We start from the raw sequence: 18,674 nt of genomic DNA, 5'->3' as shown, positions 1-18,674 counted from the left end.
CCTCTGCGCAGCGTAGACAGAGGAACTGCTGTTTAAACGAAATATTCTTTCGTACGTGACATACTTTCAAAACTATATTACATTAAGTCACCGACAGAGTACTCCATATGTCTTCAGAGTGAAAGTTATACAGTGTTCATAAAAGCCCCACAGTAAGCAGGAAAAATAGATTTGATTTAACATGAAAAGACAGGAAGTTGGTACATCGTGACTTTTACCACAACACATCTGGAATATATTCATTGCATTAAATTGTTAAAACCAGTGATAATTCGGAGGTCACGTTAGTCTACATCGACAAAATACTATGCCTAGTTCACAGCAGATATGTATTTTTACTATCTTTCATTATTATTTTTTCCACTAGAAAACAAATCATTGCTTGAGAACATATTTACACTTCTTTAGAATCGACCTATTGCACATTTATACTGACAGCTGATGAAACCAGCCAAATGGCTTTATCCGTTTTGCTTTTTGTCACTTCTATCATTGGCTTTTTTATTGACGTGAAATGTTCAAGAATAAAAGAACTTCTGGTTCTATATCAGTCTAATGCATACCTAAATGATTACTTTGCACTGTTTAAACATGAGGGCAAACAGTTATAAAGCAGCTGACATTCAACAAATACGTGAACAAAATACCGATAATATATCAAATATGTGATCATGAAAAAACGCTGAGATTGCACAGGCGGCTCTTTCTTACTGGACCTAAAATCTTACGAATAAACTGTTACAGCGTTATGTCTGAACCCAAACACAGTAATTACACATTCACGACAAAAAGCTAAAATAAACTTAAGCATCCGATTGTGTGAAATTAGAATTCACACGCTATTATTAAAGGGAAAATGGATCACCTAACATTCAAATTAGTGTGGGTATTCAAATCATAATCACGTGAGTAAAAAGTATATATAACATTCATGTTTACAGTTCAATTAATGTAAATCGATAGCAGAACGTTGGGTAGACTGACAAAGGTAGAAAGCAAGATAGTTCATACAATGTTTGTATTTCAAATACTACCACTCATAAATATTACATTTGACACCCTTAATGACATGGTGTTACAAACTGATAATTCACCCTATGCGGAGTTTAATCATTAATGTGTCTATACATAGAAACGAAGTTAGTAACCCACTGGTAAAGACAAACAGATGATGCATAAATGATTGTACATTGCAATCATGCATGCATGCAATGAACAGACTGTCTTAGTTCATTAGGTAAATTTACATTTTAGACTCTAATACAGCAAGGGATAGTACTGTTTAATGGTAATGCTATTACTTACATTAGAGATGCACATTATATCTATTCAAATAGCTTTTATCTAACATTTAACCTGGAATAATTAACTTCAGTATCAAAGTATACCACTCTTAATGAAGCATACGACTCAGAAGTAAAACTTTAACTTAAACCGTTAAATTTGTAACTTAACTTTTGCTGGTAGTTTTGTTTAAGAAGAAAGCTCAAATATTTTCTCAGTTGAAATCAAGAAAGATAATAAAGATAATATTTGTTTAGATATAAGTCATATAGATATCATAGTTAAGCCATTTTAGAATCAAACATGGCCGCCAAATAATATCTTAGCTCTGATGAATATAGAAATTGTCAGTTTCCTTGAGCGTAAGACGGTGAACACGTACATTTCTTTTAAAAGGACCGGGAAGAAGTTTGCATATGCCAAAGGCTTGGAGAAATTCTAAGAATTTAGATTTTCAGGGAAATTAGTCCCCGACGCGTTTTTTTATTAAGAATAGTTCCGCTGTCGACAATTCTGTGATCGAAACTGATGAAACCTGACACTGTAATAGTATGCTTATATTTCCCAACATATACTACTTTGAAATGTAATCGATTTAAACGACAGGGCTTGGCATTTAAATACAAAGGATCCTTCGATGCAGAATACTTAAATCGACCGTTTTTTATAGTTAACCTTCTGCTGTAACAAACACCCTTTTATGTCCCCTAAATGGAAAGGTCAAAGAGACAATTAAAGCTGTCTTCTCATACTACTTTCACAGGAAAAGCATGTGCTTTTTTTAAGATTCCAAAGCTGTTCACAATTCTCTCTCTCGGAAAAGGATATTGTTTCAGTCAGGTTGAACAAGGTGGTAAGGATATTCCACCCACGTAGATGAACATGATACACTGCACATACATACAATTTATGGCTGTGCTAAAACTCTTAACTATCGGGGGTCAATAGCCAATACCTACGGAGTCATTTGTCAGAGAGATAACATTGTTATTCTCTCACACCATATGACACATGGGGCGTTGTACAGGCAGTCGATTATCCCATCAACTGGCACCATGTAATTGGATAGCAAAGACTAGAATTATAGAATCAATGTGTTAAATTTGGAGAGAGAGAGAGAGAGAGAGAGAGAGAGAGACAGACAGACAGACAGACAGACAGACAGACAGACAGACAGACAGACAGACAGACAGACAGACAGACAGACAGACAGACAGACAGACAGACAGACAGACAGACAGACAGACAGACAGACAGACAGACAGACCGACCGACCGACCGACCGACCGACCGACCGACCGACCGACCGACCGACCGACCGACCGACCGACCGACAGACAGACAGACAGACAGACAGACAGACAGACAGACAGACAGACAGACAGACAGACAGACAGACAGACAGACAGACAGACAGACAGACAGACAGACAGACAGACAGACAGACAGAGCAAAAAAAAATACTGTGATGAATTAGTATGCATGGTAAGTACTACTGTAGCTTAAAACCTATGATTAATGGGATGGATGTTTCTGAATTTTTATTGCTCAAATTCTATTGAGACTTGGAATCCCAAATTCTGAATTTCACTTCTTTATAACAATTCGTACATGTTCGTGTTTTCCATTCTGGTCTAAAGCAGAAATACATAAAGCTTAGAGCCGTGAGCGTAACGTGATATAGAATATATTTAAGGGGTTCAGTGATAATAGAAAAAAAAGAGTCTCAATGACAGTACTTTCATTTTAAGTCTCAAAGCTTTCATATGATACACGCTTTTGTATCATCCTTTCATCGTCTAAACAAACTGCAAATGTACGTAAACAGTATGTATTACTGCCGTGCAATCAAGCTATGCCTCCTTGAATTGTGCCTAGCTATTTCGCAAATGGATTGCAAATATTCGATGCAGCGTTGCAATTAATAGCGAGTACGAACTGGACTTTTGTTAGGAGCTGTTTTGGTTCATCTAAGTGAAATATCACGTATAACACAATATGACTCCAACAGCCGTAACAAACATTAGACAGCCTACAGATCACTTGAGGATTTCGATATGATAAACGACTTTGCGGTGAGTGGAAGCACCAAAGCTTTATATGAAGGGCACAGGTGTACGCTTTCAGTTTCATGTTAATTAGTATTCATATCACACCACATATTGAAGGTTACATTTAAGTGTTGCTTAGGAAAGTGTCTATACGTTGTAGTATTGGTGGAATCGATGAAGCAGACATACTCAACGGCTGTTTTAGGGCTCTTCGGGTCACGGTTCAATTACTCGTTCGACTAAGGCGAGGTTTCAGTTTTCTATATCGACTAAAGTTACCATGTTCTGATATGGTTATAAGCATGAGGTATTGGTGTTTGTGTCTGAAGACTACAAGATATCAGCAATTTAGAATATTTCATACCATATATTCAATATGTGGTGACTAATTTTCGCAGAAATAGAATTAATGATAATCTCTTTTACCAAACCCCAAAAAATTGTGGTAATATATTTATGGCTGGAAAATGAGGAGTTCGTGATGATAAAACATCAGCTCTACTGTGTTGAACGCCCATAAAAGGATATTGACTTTTCCGGCTTTTCAGACGTCCTTGAATAAAAACAGTATTTGGATGTGGAAATTTATTGAAGCGGTTGCACCTACAATTTTCAATTTGTAATCCACGACTACATGTTTAAGCTTACGTTACAAAGTTCGTCAAAAACAAACGTTTCACCCTTGACCTTGTTCAGGTTATTTTTTTAAAAGATACATATCAGCTATTTCTCCATGGACAGCTATCCTTCTAGTGGTTGGAGACGGTGTGTTTGAAATACCTCTTACATTTTTACAACCTGGTCACAGTCTTTCAAGTTGTGTAAAAAAAAAATAGCTGTACTGAAAATGCTCCCTTCCACGTAGTTATTATATGCAATTCTCCGCACAGATGTGTTAAAACTAATAAATCACCAACTGTGTATGATCAATACTGCCACCCATAGATCGCAAACGAAATATCAACAAGCACCAGCTTTGTCGTTTGTATTATAAAAATACATCGTTCGGGTCAGCGCAGGCTATGCATTCGAGGTCATATAGTAGACAGTTTGTGATTGTGAAGGAGAGAATCGAACTAATCATCCATTATTGATATTGCATATCGGGGGATGCGAATCACATCTACTCTTGTTTTGCTGTAAGACATTTTATTGTAGGTTCCAGGTGGAAATTAAATGTCATAAGATTCCATACAGATTACCAACATTTTGCAAATGAAGATCAACAGGGTGTAGTCAAAGTCTCCCTATAAATCGACATTCTTTACAATTCTCTTTAAACTGTCTGCCGTGTTTATTAGTAATTCATAAATGATGTAATATGTAGAAACAACATGTCAAGATGATGAATAATTTGATGATCGACTACACCTACATCAACCTGACTAGACTACGTTCGGGAAATTCATAACATTGTTCAGAAGGTGTAAACGTCCGCGTCCTTTGATCATGTTTCTCCTGATTGGTCGTGCAAACATGATAGCGGACTACTTTCAAAATAAGTTCAATTTCACGCAATGTCAAACGTATGCCTAGTAAGCTTTCCTAAATTTAACGTGTTTTCTTTGTGTGACAGGCTGTCATTATCATATATTAGGTGGAAATGTATTCCAATCCTATTATTTGCCGAAATACAAAGAACAGGTTGTGTATAAATAGCATGCCTTATAACAGCTGGGGTGGAATATTATGTTATATTTTGAGAGACTTCCAAAATGGCGGACGGTGACGAAGGCGATTGATAACCTCGAGCGCAAAACATGTAAAGAATAACGTTTACTAACCATGGAAACTCGCGACTCTATCACACTCTAAAACAGACTGGGGATATTTATTCATATTTTGAGACATACTAAGTGGCAACCATGTGGTTTAGGTGAGAGAATGCTATGATTAATCTCTAAGCTCTGCTCTGAATAGGATAAAATGAGCTAAGCCACCATATGTAGTATTTCATATGGCGCCCTGATCACTTTCTCATGAAGCACCTGTGTTCAAATTCAGTATGTCAATTATCGCCTTGTGAAGCCTTTTTAAAAGGCTTTACAAGGCGAATCGCCATAACCAAAGACCACTCCCTAGCCCTTCTGATCGCAGTTTAAAGACAGGTGGAAATAGTACTGATATTATTTTGCACACTTGTGGAGAGAATAATCCAAATATAAGCTGTGATTGTATGGGAAGCCCTTCAGAATGAAAGATTATCTTGACTGTGCACCATGACTATGCTGATACCATCAAGTGGTTTTTTCCCTTTCTAAAGCATGTACTGATTGATGTACATGTACAAGTTGAGTTTAGTGCATTTTTCTTCTCGTTTTGATAAAAAATGTTCAAACGAGATTTTGACAGTCTATAACTTATCATCTCAACTCTATAGAAAGGTTGCCTTGAGCCCTTGTAAGACCCTTTACTTTGAACATCAATATGCACATTCAATGTCATATTAGTAGTACTTGACTCTTCCGTTTATAACATTTTGTTTTCCTATCCCGTGTTCTCGTTGCAAACGAGCAGAACTCATTTATCTAGGACTATGGGAAGGAGTAGCGTGTGTTGATAAAGATCATGAATATTTATAACAAAAGGTCAAAAGTTTATAATGGCTTCCTTTGTATGCGTTTGTTCGTACTGTCTTTGCTCAAGTTTTCCTTTGCTTCATCTTCCATATTGTCTAATCGACAATAGTTGCATTGCTTGTTTAACATGTTTTAATGCATGCTAGTCCGTACATTGTAATACTATTTTTACTATTTACTTTTATTTTTTTTTAAAACGGTAGCTGAAAACTCTTCAATATTTAACTATACTCTTCAACAGTTGATTCAATTTCCGCCTTACACTGACCTTTTTTTTATTCAAAATGTTAAAATCTCATAATTAGCTGAATTGTATGTGTCAGTCGTCGGTATAATCGCGTATACGTAGACTAGCTTGATGTCCGTGTGTAATCAACATAAACAATAAAATCATGCCATAATAAATCACAAATTTACAAATGTTTAGGGTTTGATCTCTAGTCGGTTGTCTGCTTCAAACACAAGTACAACGTGAGTATGAAGTCGATGATGTGAGCAACATTTATGAGAAATAGTTCCAGTTTTAAGGTAATGGGGCCTACAAGGGAGTTTCACTTTGAATCTTGATAAAGAACCCCCTTGTTATTCATAGTATCAAAGTCGTTAGAATACAGATCCGGAAGTAGGATTTACTGTGATCAATTTGTATTGCATATTTAATGGGTAACTACTCGCGATCGCTAATCTGTAGAACATGTATCTTTATTTAGCTATATATTGTAGCACTGAATGACATCATGCAAAACGACAACCATATTTGGTAATGTGGCGCAAGTGAGGTACTTCCTCACCAGCTATAGCATTCTCGCTTCAATTAATCCCTGCCCTCATTAGACTTCCGGTAACGTTCGCCAATCACAACATGCTGTGAGTTTCAGAAAAATAATGGAAGTTATTACACCAAGGGAAAAGTAATGAGAATGTATTCCTTAGACTGAAAACTATCTATTTCCATTAATGTTTGCCGATCACATCGTGACTTGATTTGATAAAAGAAATTCATTAAAGTTAGATTGTATTGCGAGAGACGAAAAAATAAGTATGTATAGTTTGATATAATAGAGTAAGGCTTTTATGTTTCTATTTTCAATAAATTGAGATTTGTCGGTGTTGTAATACAGGTAATGAATGCTATTCTCATGTGATTAGAGTGTGTTGGAGATGAACAGCTAGAATAATCAAACAGCAGACCTGTATGATAAGGAAGCTCTTGTTCGTCGAGTTAGTCTGGCGAAGTGGAGAATAAGACGTGAAAAATCACCTTTCCTTGTTATGTTGGCAAACTGCCAGTGAATTTAGAAAATCGAATTACGTGTTGGGAGTTGAAGTGGGTCGTTTGGCTAACTGTGCCTCGTGGATATGTGGCTTTTTCATCAATGATGTCTGGCATGGCATGGTCGGTCAACCGAAGTCAGTGCTTTCATTACTTGCTATATGTCCCTGTGGCTATGTTCATCTTACGTGAACAACTGAAAATTATACTTTATTTGACTTTATCTAGTATGAAAATCACAACGTCTTCAAAATGACGAAATGTTTAATAGCAAGTGTACGTCCCAACGGTCAAGGAAACACACATCTGTCATGCAATTTCAGTATTTTATGTCTGAACCTAGGAATTTAATTTCAACAAATTAAATGGGTTGGGGTTCTGATTACACTACTATTCACAAAAATAAAGTAAGGTCTACAAGTCATGTATGCAAGGCCGTAAAAAGGTACCAAATGTTAATTGCTATCTACTTGCACAATAAATCACTCGACTCCATCATGCATGAATATGCGTACAGTGGATAGGACTATTATATATATGATTCTCCTGACACTGCTATCCTCATGCATTAATGGTAGTATTTCTTGAGCTGAACAATTCTCCTCTGTAGGGAAATCCACTGTAGCTTCGTTTGGAATAAAGATATTATTCTCGAGAGCATTGTAGCATGTTTATACGTTGAAAGTTGAAAGCATCGGTTTGCCGCTTATAAATCATTGGTGAACAAGTACTGAGTTTGAAGAAGGTGAAAGCTTTAATGGATAGTCAAAAACAAGTGTGTTTACTAAATAATGCAGTGTCCGATAGGTTTGTCAGTCAAAGTGTATAACTGTATCTTGTCATAGCAAGCACTGCAGTTTCAGTCGCCATATTTTTCAAGACTGGATAAATTGTACTGTTGTCGAAATCTCATTAGATTAGAAAGCCTCATGGGAAATGAATTATATCGCTGTTCGGTATATATTTACGTATCATAGATCTTTGGCTAGTAGCGTTGAAAGTTCTCCACTTTGAAGTGGTAATGTGACTCTCGTGTTGTTTGCAATGTCTATTTGGACGGATAATGTCACCATGGAAAGGTGGTTGATGCCATTTCACTTTCCTGTGTAAGTTTCCATTTGCTTGTCATTTGATTAGCTGATAATGTGCACTTTCCAGGGTAACTCGACTGGAATTTGCATAACATATAGATGCAAATGATTAAATGACAAAGATTATCTGCAGGTATGAATAAATAAATATGTGAAAATGAGAATAAAATAATATAACTGACATGGGATATCTCTTGGTATGTATAAATAAATATACAAATGTAACAAAATGATATTTAAATGATATAAGATATCTCTCAGTATGAGTAAGTAATATATCAATGAAATAGTTGGTTGTTTGGTTGGTTGGTTGGTCGGTTGGTTGGTTGGTTGGTTAGTTGGTTGTTTGGTTGGTTGGCGAGGAGGGGGAGGGAAGGTGAATGATACATTGGTATAATAGTACATTGGTTAGTTTATTTGTTGGTAGATTTGGTTTTTTGATTGCCTGTTTGTTTGTTTGTTTGTTTGTTTATTTGTTTGTTGTTTGATCGTTTGATTAGATCAATTATTAGTATATTATGTTGTAAGATAATTAGTATTCTCAGAGACAAATATATTCTATTTTCTCCGGAATATCATTTCAGAAGTAACTTGTATATTACAAGACAATTAATTGTTTAAAAGTTCAGGTATATTTACATTCTTATGATTAACTTGTTCTACTAGAATACAGGTGGCCGCCATGTTGAATTGTACTTTATATAACCTAACATTTTTCAATTCGAAGTACTTTGTAGTTGTCATGACCGATACAATGTACTTTCCCACAACATACGATTACGACGTACAGTACTATAAGCAACATAATATACTTAAATGCTTTAACAAAATAATCACCAACAGTCAGCGAGAATGTAATTCTGGAACGAACCTTATTAAGCCTTTTGTAGGAAAAACCTTTGAAGAGCTGCTGTAAGCTCGGAGTAGGATGAACAGGAATGCCATTGAGGATGAATATCATCAGTTGACAGAGAGTAATAATAGATACAAGTAGGGGCATTACAGATAAAAAAAAAACTCCCTTACGTGTGCTGTTTTCATGGAGTTCGAGATAAAAGGATAGAACAGGTCGGATGCACGTTAATTGCCATGGTACCGAAACAGAGCTTGGAGATTATCCCGCCACGTCATTTTGACGCCATTTATTGTGGGCAAAGTAGACAACTAGACTTATCCGAAAATAGACGTAAGTAGAGGTCAAAATGTAGCAAGAAAAATCACTACGAGGTTAATAGATGCAATAATCAAAGAGATAGTGAAGTTACACTTTAAGAGCACAGTGTGTAACTATATATTTTGTTGGGTGGTAACTTGTGTTCCATGTTGAAGTATTTGCATACTGCTCCAACCTCTAGATCAGTGATGTTGAATAATAAAACTAGTTAAGCCCTTACCTTTTAAACTAGTGTCCACTGCACTCACATTCTAATTCTGAGTCGATGACATTAAACAGGTATCAAGGCCTATGAAGTAGACTATCTCCATCTTCATTTGATTTATTTAAAATTTGATAATTTCACAATCAGAATTAAATGAGACAGACAGACAGACAGACAGACAGACAGACAGACAGACAGACAGACAGACAGACAGACAGACAGACATATACCTGACTGAGGCACATACAGTTCTCAGTTCTTGTTTTCACCACCGCAAGTTGATTGACACCAGATTCAATGAGTATCTGACGTTGTTTTCAGATTGAGAATACTTTTGATATTTTCTAAAGAACTATTTTGACACACATATTTCATTGAATCTGAATTACCCAACTTACGAGGAGAATTATAGCATGTATGTTTATGTCAAACCACGGGTAAATTGATGTTAAATAGCGTCTTTGACATTGCTAACTATAGCAGAAAATTACCCAATTATCTGGTATGCCTACCTACACGAACCCTTTTAGACAGAAACTGATGGAAAAAGTCTTGAAACCTTAGAGGAAATCTACTGAGCAGAGTATGCGCGAGCACTTTTCTTTTGCCCCTTATTCTTACAGCAAAAACGTTAACTCCAATATGCAGGTATGTACAATGGCGAAAATACTAACACATAAGCAACAATCTATCCGACAAATTGAATATGAGGTCAATATTCCATGGTGAAGAAATACACCAGAAACAATTCATTCCATCGTCAACTTCAGCTAAAGAGTCAGTCTTCAAATGTCTGTGAACTGCCCTCAGTAGCATGCATGTATCAGAGACGCAAGCAGATGGGTAACCTTATGCCCTGTACAAACATCGAGCAAAATGGTGTCCCATATGTCGTAATATTTGCATGTGGTTTTCTCATAACCTGGATATTTTAATTTTATTGTGTTCGTTCGGAAGATTATTTAAGAAATAATGCTGCTGTATTCCGTTGGTGTCATTGTCTCTCTATGCTTTTACCTTTATTATTAATGTCATGAACATGTTTGGTTCATATTTTATTTAGCAGTCGTAGCAAGGTTAGAAAGATTGACAAAATTAGGAAACTGTATTAACGTTTGTAGGAAGTGCAGACGACATATATAGATCACGAGCCTCGTTCTAGATGTGGGTCGAAAAGTCACATTTCAAGTTTCGTCATACATAATATCTTCGCTTTTATATTACCGAGATACCTGGGTGTTTACATCGCCAGTAGTGTTGACGCATATATGAATGTTAGATAACTGAATGTGTCATACTCTTTGCTGCAGAACAAATGTAGGAACACCCTTAATATATCAAAGTGTATCTAAATGTAAAACGTAAAGTTATCTATGTACACAGGAGGAGATTTGATATTAAATACACAAATACGATTTCCTTGCCACATTTAAGTTGGGTTTACGCAATCTAGAAGTCGTGCCATATGTGTCCATTCAGATTTTGCTTTCTTTGTGCTATTCCAGTATCATGGTAAAGACAGATGTTCTGTGAGGTGAACACAGCTAGTGTATGGACGCATTGAAATCAAAATTTGACATATTTCTGTTGTACAAAACACCCTGTTGCCATATGCATTCCGTGTATACTGAGTTACAAGTCTCCAGACACTGATCAATTTGAACAATTTTTCAAAACTTCATTTGAATTTTGACAATCTTACCCTTGATTGATTTCCCGTGAGATAATGTATGGTCTTATAGATCAATTTAGTTTCTCAAATGAGCTCTACAAACACTTTGCAAAGTAATTTTAAAAAAGAGATACCCAGGGAAAATTAATTGACTGCTGTAGTCGATTATTTGTATGCTGACGCTCAATATCCTATACCTCCCACAAATCTAGGGAATCACATTAGCGGATAAAAATCAATAAACTGCTCTTACAAAGTTCAAGTGACTATTCTTCCGTTTAAAAAGTGTATATCTAATATTGTCAAATGTTACTTCATGACATAATAAGAGATCCCAGGGATATTAGATGTGCATGAATCTGTCACCTAGCTGGTATTACTTCAACCGCACCAGGTGCGTCCGTCCGATAAATTATTCATACGTTTGGTTAAGTTCCGTTTACGCTTGAAATGATAAAAGAATGGGTTTACTCCATGGTTGCTTGGTTGTAAAATATCCATTTCAAAATTTTCCGTGTTATGAACATCCTGTTGTATATTAATAATATTGTTTTCATTCGAAAGGGAAATTGCTATATTGGTTACATATTTTTTTTGACTGCCATATCAAGGCTAGAAAGATTTACGATGCTACGAGACTTTGTAGCGCGAGCAGACGACACAAATAAAGAGCCTCGTTCTGAATTGGAAAGCCATTTCAAGTTTTGTTGGACTAAATTTTACTCTGTATTATATTGATTATATTGATTTTATGTTTTATGTATATTTTTTACTACATATTAAATCATTTAGAGCTCGCAATTCCAAAAATTTTAATCGAGAAATACTCGTCAAACCTAATCTGGCAAACATAATATGTTAGAGGAATAGGTTATATGTATACAGCCTGCAAAATTGCAAGAGCAGACGTACTTGTCCTTTCCTCAATGAATGAGCATGTGTTGTTTCCTTGGTAACCATGAAATGACCCGAGCAAATGGAACCAACCCAAACAAAAATACAGTATGACGAATTACTTGTTGTGACTGAACTATGCAGCGACAATTTTAGGTTTACAAAATACCCCTGTATTCTCAATCGATTTTAAAAAGATTCGTTTCTGACTCGAGGAAAGGTTTGGAAATGTTTTTCACAATCTCGGGTGTGGCATTGCATTGACATATCGGAGTGGTGCGTTGTGTCTTCTTTGAACTTTGGGGGGAAACAGCGATAGCAGCTGTTGTTAATTCTGCGAAAACACTTTGTCACACTAAAACCAAGAGAGAGAAATACTTTTTTCATGACACAACGTGAGTTCATAAGCATCAACAAATGTCATTAAGTGAGGCTGCCTCATTAATTTTCTTGTCTTGATAAAATAAATGGCTATACAGTTTTTCATTAAGTCCATCAAATATGTCCGAATAATGTCCGGAAAGGAATATGAATAACCGTAGCTATTTGTGCTCGTCTTGCTACCTATACTCCGTGGTGTCAATAACAAAATAGTATCAAGTTCTTTACATTTATCTTCATAATATTTATATCGGAGATTCCGCGCAGTAAATGACAACAACACCGGGTTGAATCCTCGACTAGTTCGCGCCTCAGAGGGTTTTTTTCATCGTGGGCTTTTTTCATTATTTACATGGCAATATCACATTCCAATGAAATGATTAATATTATGAAAAATAAATTGGTGATTATTCTTTATTTATCAACATGAATCTTTCCAGGAAAAAACACAACTCATTAATTAATAAAGTGTAAAGATAATAAAAATGAAAGAAAAGATATAAAAAATGAATGATTCTACGCAAATATCGAGAAAGAAAACCGAAGTGTGCATATGACTATATAAATAATAAAGGAACAGTTATATACAGTGTCTTGTCCAGTTTACTTTGTCGCCTGACGTTCCTTACGTGGTTGCGAAGGTAACGAGCGAACAATGAAGTTTGATCAAAAAGTAAATTGAGTCGCGCATCAGGAACTAGATGAAGAGTTTGTGAATAATAACAATGACAGATCGATTCAAGTACTATAGAACCATAGCCTCATAGTTATGATCACTGTCAGACGAATGATTAACCTATAGCAATAATCTTCTTGGATTTACTAACAGTACTCGACGAATATTACAATAAGCTAATTTCTTTTTTACTTATCGTAATGTAATATACACGATGTGGTGTATATTACAATATTGTAATGAAACTGTATTATAACAGACAATGCCAATTCCACCTATCTCCACGACATGCATAACATCGATATATTCATCAATGTCTATTTCACATTAATAAAATGTATATTATATATTTTATGTTATGAATCACAATATCGTACTGGAAATGTGATATGATAGGCGAATATAATAGGCAAATATATCACAATGGACACCCATCATCGTGAATGTATATCACCGATATGTCAATGTCCAGTCTTTTTCATCTATTATAATGACATGTACAAAATGTGGTGTATATTACAATATCGACATGACACCGTCGTGATGATAGGCGAATATATTATGATAGATATTGACTATTCGAACTAAAATCATGGAATGTGTCCAATGGCATATTAAATGTCGATTGCTTCTACCATAGTAAATTATACATCACCGACATGGTATTCATTACTGTAACAATGTCGTAATGATAATTTCATGTTTCGCGAATATCTATATATATATAATATACTCACCCACACATACACCTGGTGATCCTTTTGGTGAAACGGACAGTAGTGTAAATACATTATGTAATAACATACTCGTCTTCTTTGATTTTTATATATGTATTGCTCTCCAAGCTGATTAAGCACTCTACAACTTGGCGAAAGAAGAACGAATATATATATATATATATATATATATATATATATATATATATATATATATATATATATATATATATATATATATATATATATATATATATTACTAAAGCAATGATTGTTTCACCAATAATGAAAAGTGAATAACCAATATTACAGCATAATATGTGTATTCCAACTATCATAATGAAATGTACATTACCGATATTACAATATGCATTGTCTATTTCATCGAATGTACCTGACCGATATGGTACGCAATACAACGTGCAATACAATTATCTTCAATTCATAATTGTATCTTTCTCCGTAGTGTTAATTCATTTTTACTATCTTCGCTATGAAATATATTGGTCGCATCTTCGCCATATTCGCATTTCCTATACGTGCTCCTTTCATTTGATTACGGCGAAGTACCAATTTGTCTTTTAGAAAATTGTCAATCTGAAAAATGGGGGAGAGCAATCAACCTTTAAGCTAGTGGTGACTGAACTGTTAAACGTACTTGTTAATGGACGCTGTAAAGGCTTTGTACAATCGGTGGAAATCGGTCAGCCTTGAAATATGTTTGAAAATTAAAACTCAAGTGTTGTGTTTTCTTGCAGACTATCTCCGAAACGATGTTAGCAGAATTGAAGAAGTATTTCATGGAAGCTTATGACGTCAACGAAGATGGCAAGATCTCCCGAGATGAAGTAGGTTATCTCTCCTTATTAATGTGTACTCGTTTACATTTCTGTGTTCGTTTCATTTAACACGTTCTTATGGACAGTGTCAATGTATTACAGAGAAAAGAAAATATTGGTGTGAATGATTTTACGGACACATACTGTCTACAGTACCCGGATGTTATCGAACGTATAATCCCTCTATAAACATTCTAGATTTTGTTAAAAATAAATTAACAAGAGTTTCTCTTCTTTACCACATATGTTTACGCAATTGTAAAGGTTGCAATCATGACCAATGCCATGTCAAAAAGTAGACAAGGAGGCGGGGGGGGGGGGTAATTCCGCACATTGGCACAGCGTAATGTTTGGCAATGGCCTAAGGTCAATTTAGTTTTACTTCCCAATTGATAATTACATGGGCTGTAATACTACACAGATAAATGTTGGTATTTTAGAGTAACTTTTCAAAATTCTGTGGCTTCGAAAGAAACAAAATACTTGCCATTACTGTAAATAAAAGCACGTGCCTGAGGTGATAGGTATACATAAGAAAGCAGCTGTCAAGTAATCACAAATTTATTTGACAAAAAATACAGGGGTTTTGTTAGACTATCATTTCTGCAAACCACGTGTAACATTTCTATCATGTGACGTAATTCAGCTTGTTTGACCAGTCATAGTTGTCAGATTTCAGTACAGCTGACAATTACATAGACGACACCATGTTTTCTTCCATTCTAGTCATAACTGTATTATCGTTCATTTCTGATTGTCTTACCTATCCTAATGTAATCACGTGGTTTCTTTATTTTAGTTGTCCAGAATTCTGCCAACCGACGAAAACTTCTTGCTGCTCTTCCGTTTGAACCAACCTTTGAGATCCAGCGTAGAGTTTATGGAAGTAAGTCGGCGTAATTTTCTTGATTTGGACACTATATGTGACTTTGTAAATAACATTATTTTCATGAAATTGACACGCTTTGTCATGTTATGTTATGTTATGTTATGTTACATTGTAAAATGAATTATTTCATTCTCATGAAATTGACACGTTATGTTATGTTATGTTATGTTATGTTATGTTATGTTACATTGTAAATTATATCATTTTCATAAAATGCACACGTTAGACGTGACATTGTAAAATGAATTATTTCATTCTCATGAAATTGACATGTTATGTTATGTTATGTTATGTTATGTTATGTTGTAAATTATATCATTTTCATAAAATGCACACGTTAGACGTGATATTGTAAATGACATTATTTTCATTAAAGTTACATTGTAAACATTTTAAAGCATATTATTTTCATGAAATTTACATGTTACACGTTACATTCGCAATGAATATATTTTCATGAATTAGATAAACGTATTCCTGTATGTAAGTATTACATAGACTTGTGTACATTTTTATCAAACCCTCATCATAGTCAGATATCTATAAACAAAACGTAAGCTAACAGACTGTGTTATTTAGACATAAGTTTGTATCCTGTAACACTTTTGATATAACACATATCAAATATGCTATAGCCCTTGATTAGGAAGCGAATATAATACGTAGCCCCAGTAGTGATGTATGGTATAATTGTCAATTATTGCTGTCACAGAACGTTTTTACTCTCTCACGTCTATTAGGCATGGAGACGATATGATACTGACAGAAGTGGATACATTGAAAGCAATGAACTCAAGGTGAGACGTGATATTGTAATTGACATTATTTTATTGAAATTGACACGCTACATGTGATATAAAATGTGAAATTATTTTCATGAAATTTACACTCGTTGCATTGTAAATTTCCCTATTTTAATGAACTTGACACGTTACACGCGATATTATATTTGTGTATGAAATTATTTTCATGATATTTTGCATATTAAATTATTTTCATGAAATTTAAACACGTTACATTGTAATTTACACTGTTTTCAAGATATTGACATGTTAGTGATATTGTATATGACATTGTTGCCATGGAAATGGCGTCACATTTTAATAAATATGTATATGTATGCGCAGGCTAGAAATTGCAAATTGCATATGTGGATCAGATAAAAATCGACCACACCCAATTCAAAGCACGACAACATATGTCCAGGAATAGCACAGTCGGTATTTCTTTGTGAAGAACGGTACATGTATTAGTTTGCTGCAGGCGAATTTACAATTCGAGAGTTTTACCTGATATTCTGAGAGCTTGTCACTACTATTGTGGCTATAAGGTCACCAGGTCATGGCGACACAATTCAGATGATTTTAACGGGTTCCTTGGAAAGTAACCTTCCCTGCTTTCGCCGAATATATCTGCCAGTCTCACGTGTAATATTTCTGTCATACGACGTGATTTTGATCAATCCTGTTCGTTCTTTCTTTTATATGGCTTGTTTTGCGAATAAATACAACAAGAAACACAATCCATCACAAATAAAATGATATATTTCAGCTAAGACACAAACTTGGCAAATCGCCTATCTATGTTACAGCCAATTTCACCTAACCTCACTGAAACGATGGGCGTCATAAATGTATTCTAATCTTGGTTCATACAATATTGATAGATAAGACCAACAATGTTGACACGTCCACTCAATGCAAAATGAACACAAAATGAAAATAAATTTGATAAACTATTACCACTATATATAGTCAGATCTCAATGAGTTCAGGGGAAGCAATATGTTACAATTACACGTATCTTGTTTCCATGTGTTATGAGTTGACGTGTCTGAAGCCCTACATTGTATAAACAGATATAAAACACACACTGTTTAGGCGAGGTTTGGTGAAATGGCTGTAAAATCTAGTAGTGGATTGGAAGGTGCATTGTGACCCAGAAAATCGTCGTAGACATGTATTTTCAACTAATAGATGTTTTGTGAGTTTTACTTCTATGCATTGGTGTTTCTTTTTTCCAAAGAGCTTCGTTTGTTTCAAAATCACACTCGGAATATTTAATGACTAATTCTCAAAAGTACACAATAAAAGTCGTTCTGAGGAGATAAAGTTGGATAGTTTGTAAAAACAGCAAATGGAACTAAAACGGTTTTTGTTTCCCAGATCCAATAACACATGTGAACTCAACAGGGTTACCATGGTAACGTGGGTGATTATTGTCATTACATCCGATGATGAAAGAAGGCTATGTTAGGAAAGCAGTGTGTTATTAATCTTAAGTTGAATGGTCGATGAACGTGATATTACAGATGTCACACACACAAACACATACACATACACACACACATATTGTATATATGTTTGTATATATAATTTATAATGAATTTTTTAGGAAAAATATGACTGCACTAGTACTGTAGTGCAATGTTTTCTGTTGGATGGAGGTATTTATGTCGTCTTGTTGACTTTACAGGCTTTCCTCGCCGACCTCTTAGTTAAAGAGGGCAAAACCTTAGAAGAAGATAAACTTGGTGAATACACCAAAGCCATTGTGAGTATATCTATACAATTGACTTATATACTTATTAGTATGTGTGATTCGTTCCAAACAAGAAACATCCGAGATGTTGCCCACTCTAAAACTGAAGAGATAACATCGGCTACAAATACTGTCATGCACTTTGGAGTAGATACACGTGTGTCTTTGTTAGAGATGTTTGATTCTGTTGTTTCAGTGCCGTCTCAGATTGGACTAAAAGTCATCCTGGTAAGGGGGGGGCAAGTCATACGGGGGGGATAATTTTGACAGACCAAGTTTTTCAATCAAAATGCTTGATACGATAGAGTTACCCGTTACTATCAATCTCAATGTCTAAGACATCTGACTTGTCCCTTTAAAATATACAAACACGGACATGATAGATGCCCCTTCACTTTATTTTCTTCCA

General features: G+C 35.1%; 1 protein-coding gene across 3 annotated transcripts in view; it reads left to right on the top strand.

Moving 5' to 3' along the window:
* Window positions 1–18,674, top strand: part of LOC144437276 (calbindin-32-like) — a 42,292-nt gene that overhangs the window by 15,113 nt on the left and 8,505 nt on the right. For all 3 annotated transcript variants that reach the window (XM_078126196.1, XM_078126197.1, XM_078126195.1), the window contains exons 4-7: window positions 14,755–14,844; window positions 15,635–15,721; window positions 16,465–16,521; window positions 18,200–18,277. In XM_078126196.1, the coding sequence (XP_077982322.1) occupies window positions 14,755–14,844; window positions 15,635–15,721; window positions 16,465–16,521; window positions 18,200–18,277 (312 nt within the window). The remainder of the gene's footprint in view (window positions 1–14,754; window positions 14,845–15,634; window positions 15,722–16,464; window positions 16,522–18,199; window positions 18,278–18,674) is intronic.

The sequence above is a fragment of the Glandiceps talaboti genome, chromosome 7 (assembly GCF_964340395.1).
Source record: "Glandiceps talaboti chromosome 7, keGlaTala1.1, whole genome shotgun sequence".
NCBI classification, from domain to species: Eukaryota; Metazoa; Hemichordata; class Enteropneusta; family Spengelidae; genus Glandiceps; species Glandiceps talaboti.
This window is presented reverse-complemented; position numbering and strand designations above follow the sequence as displayed.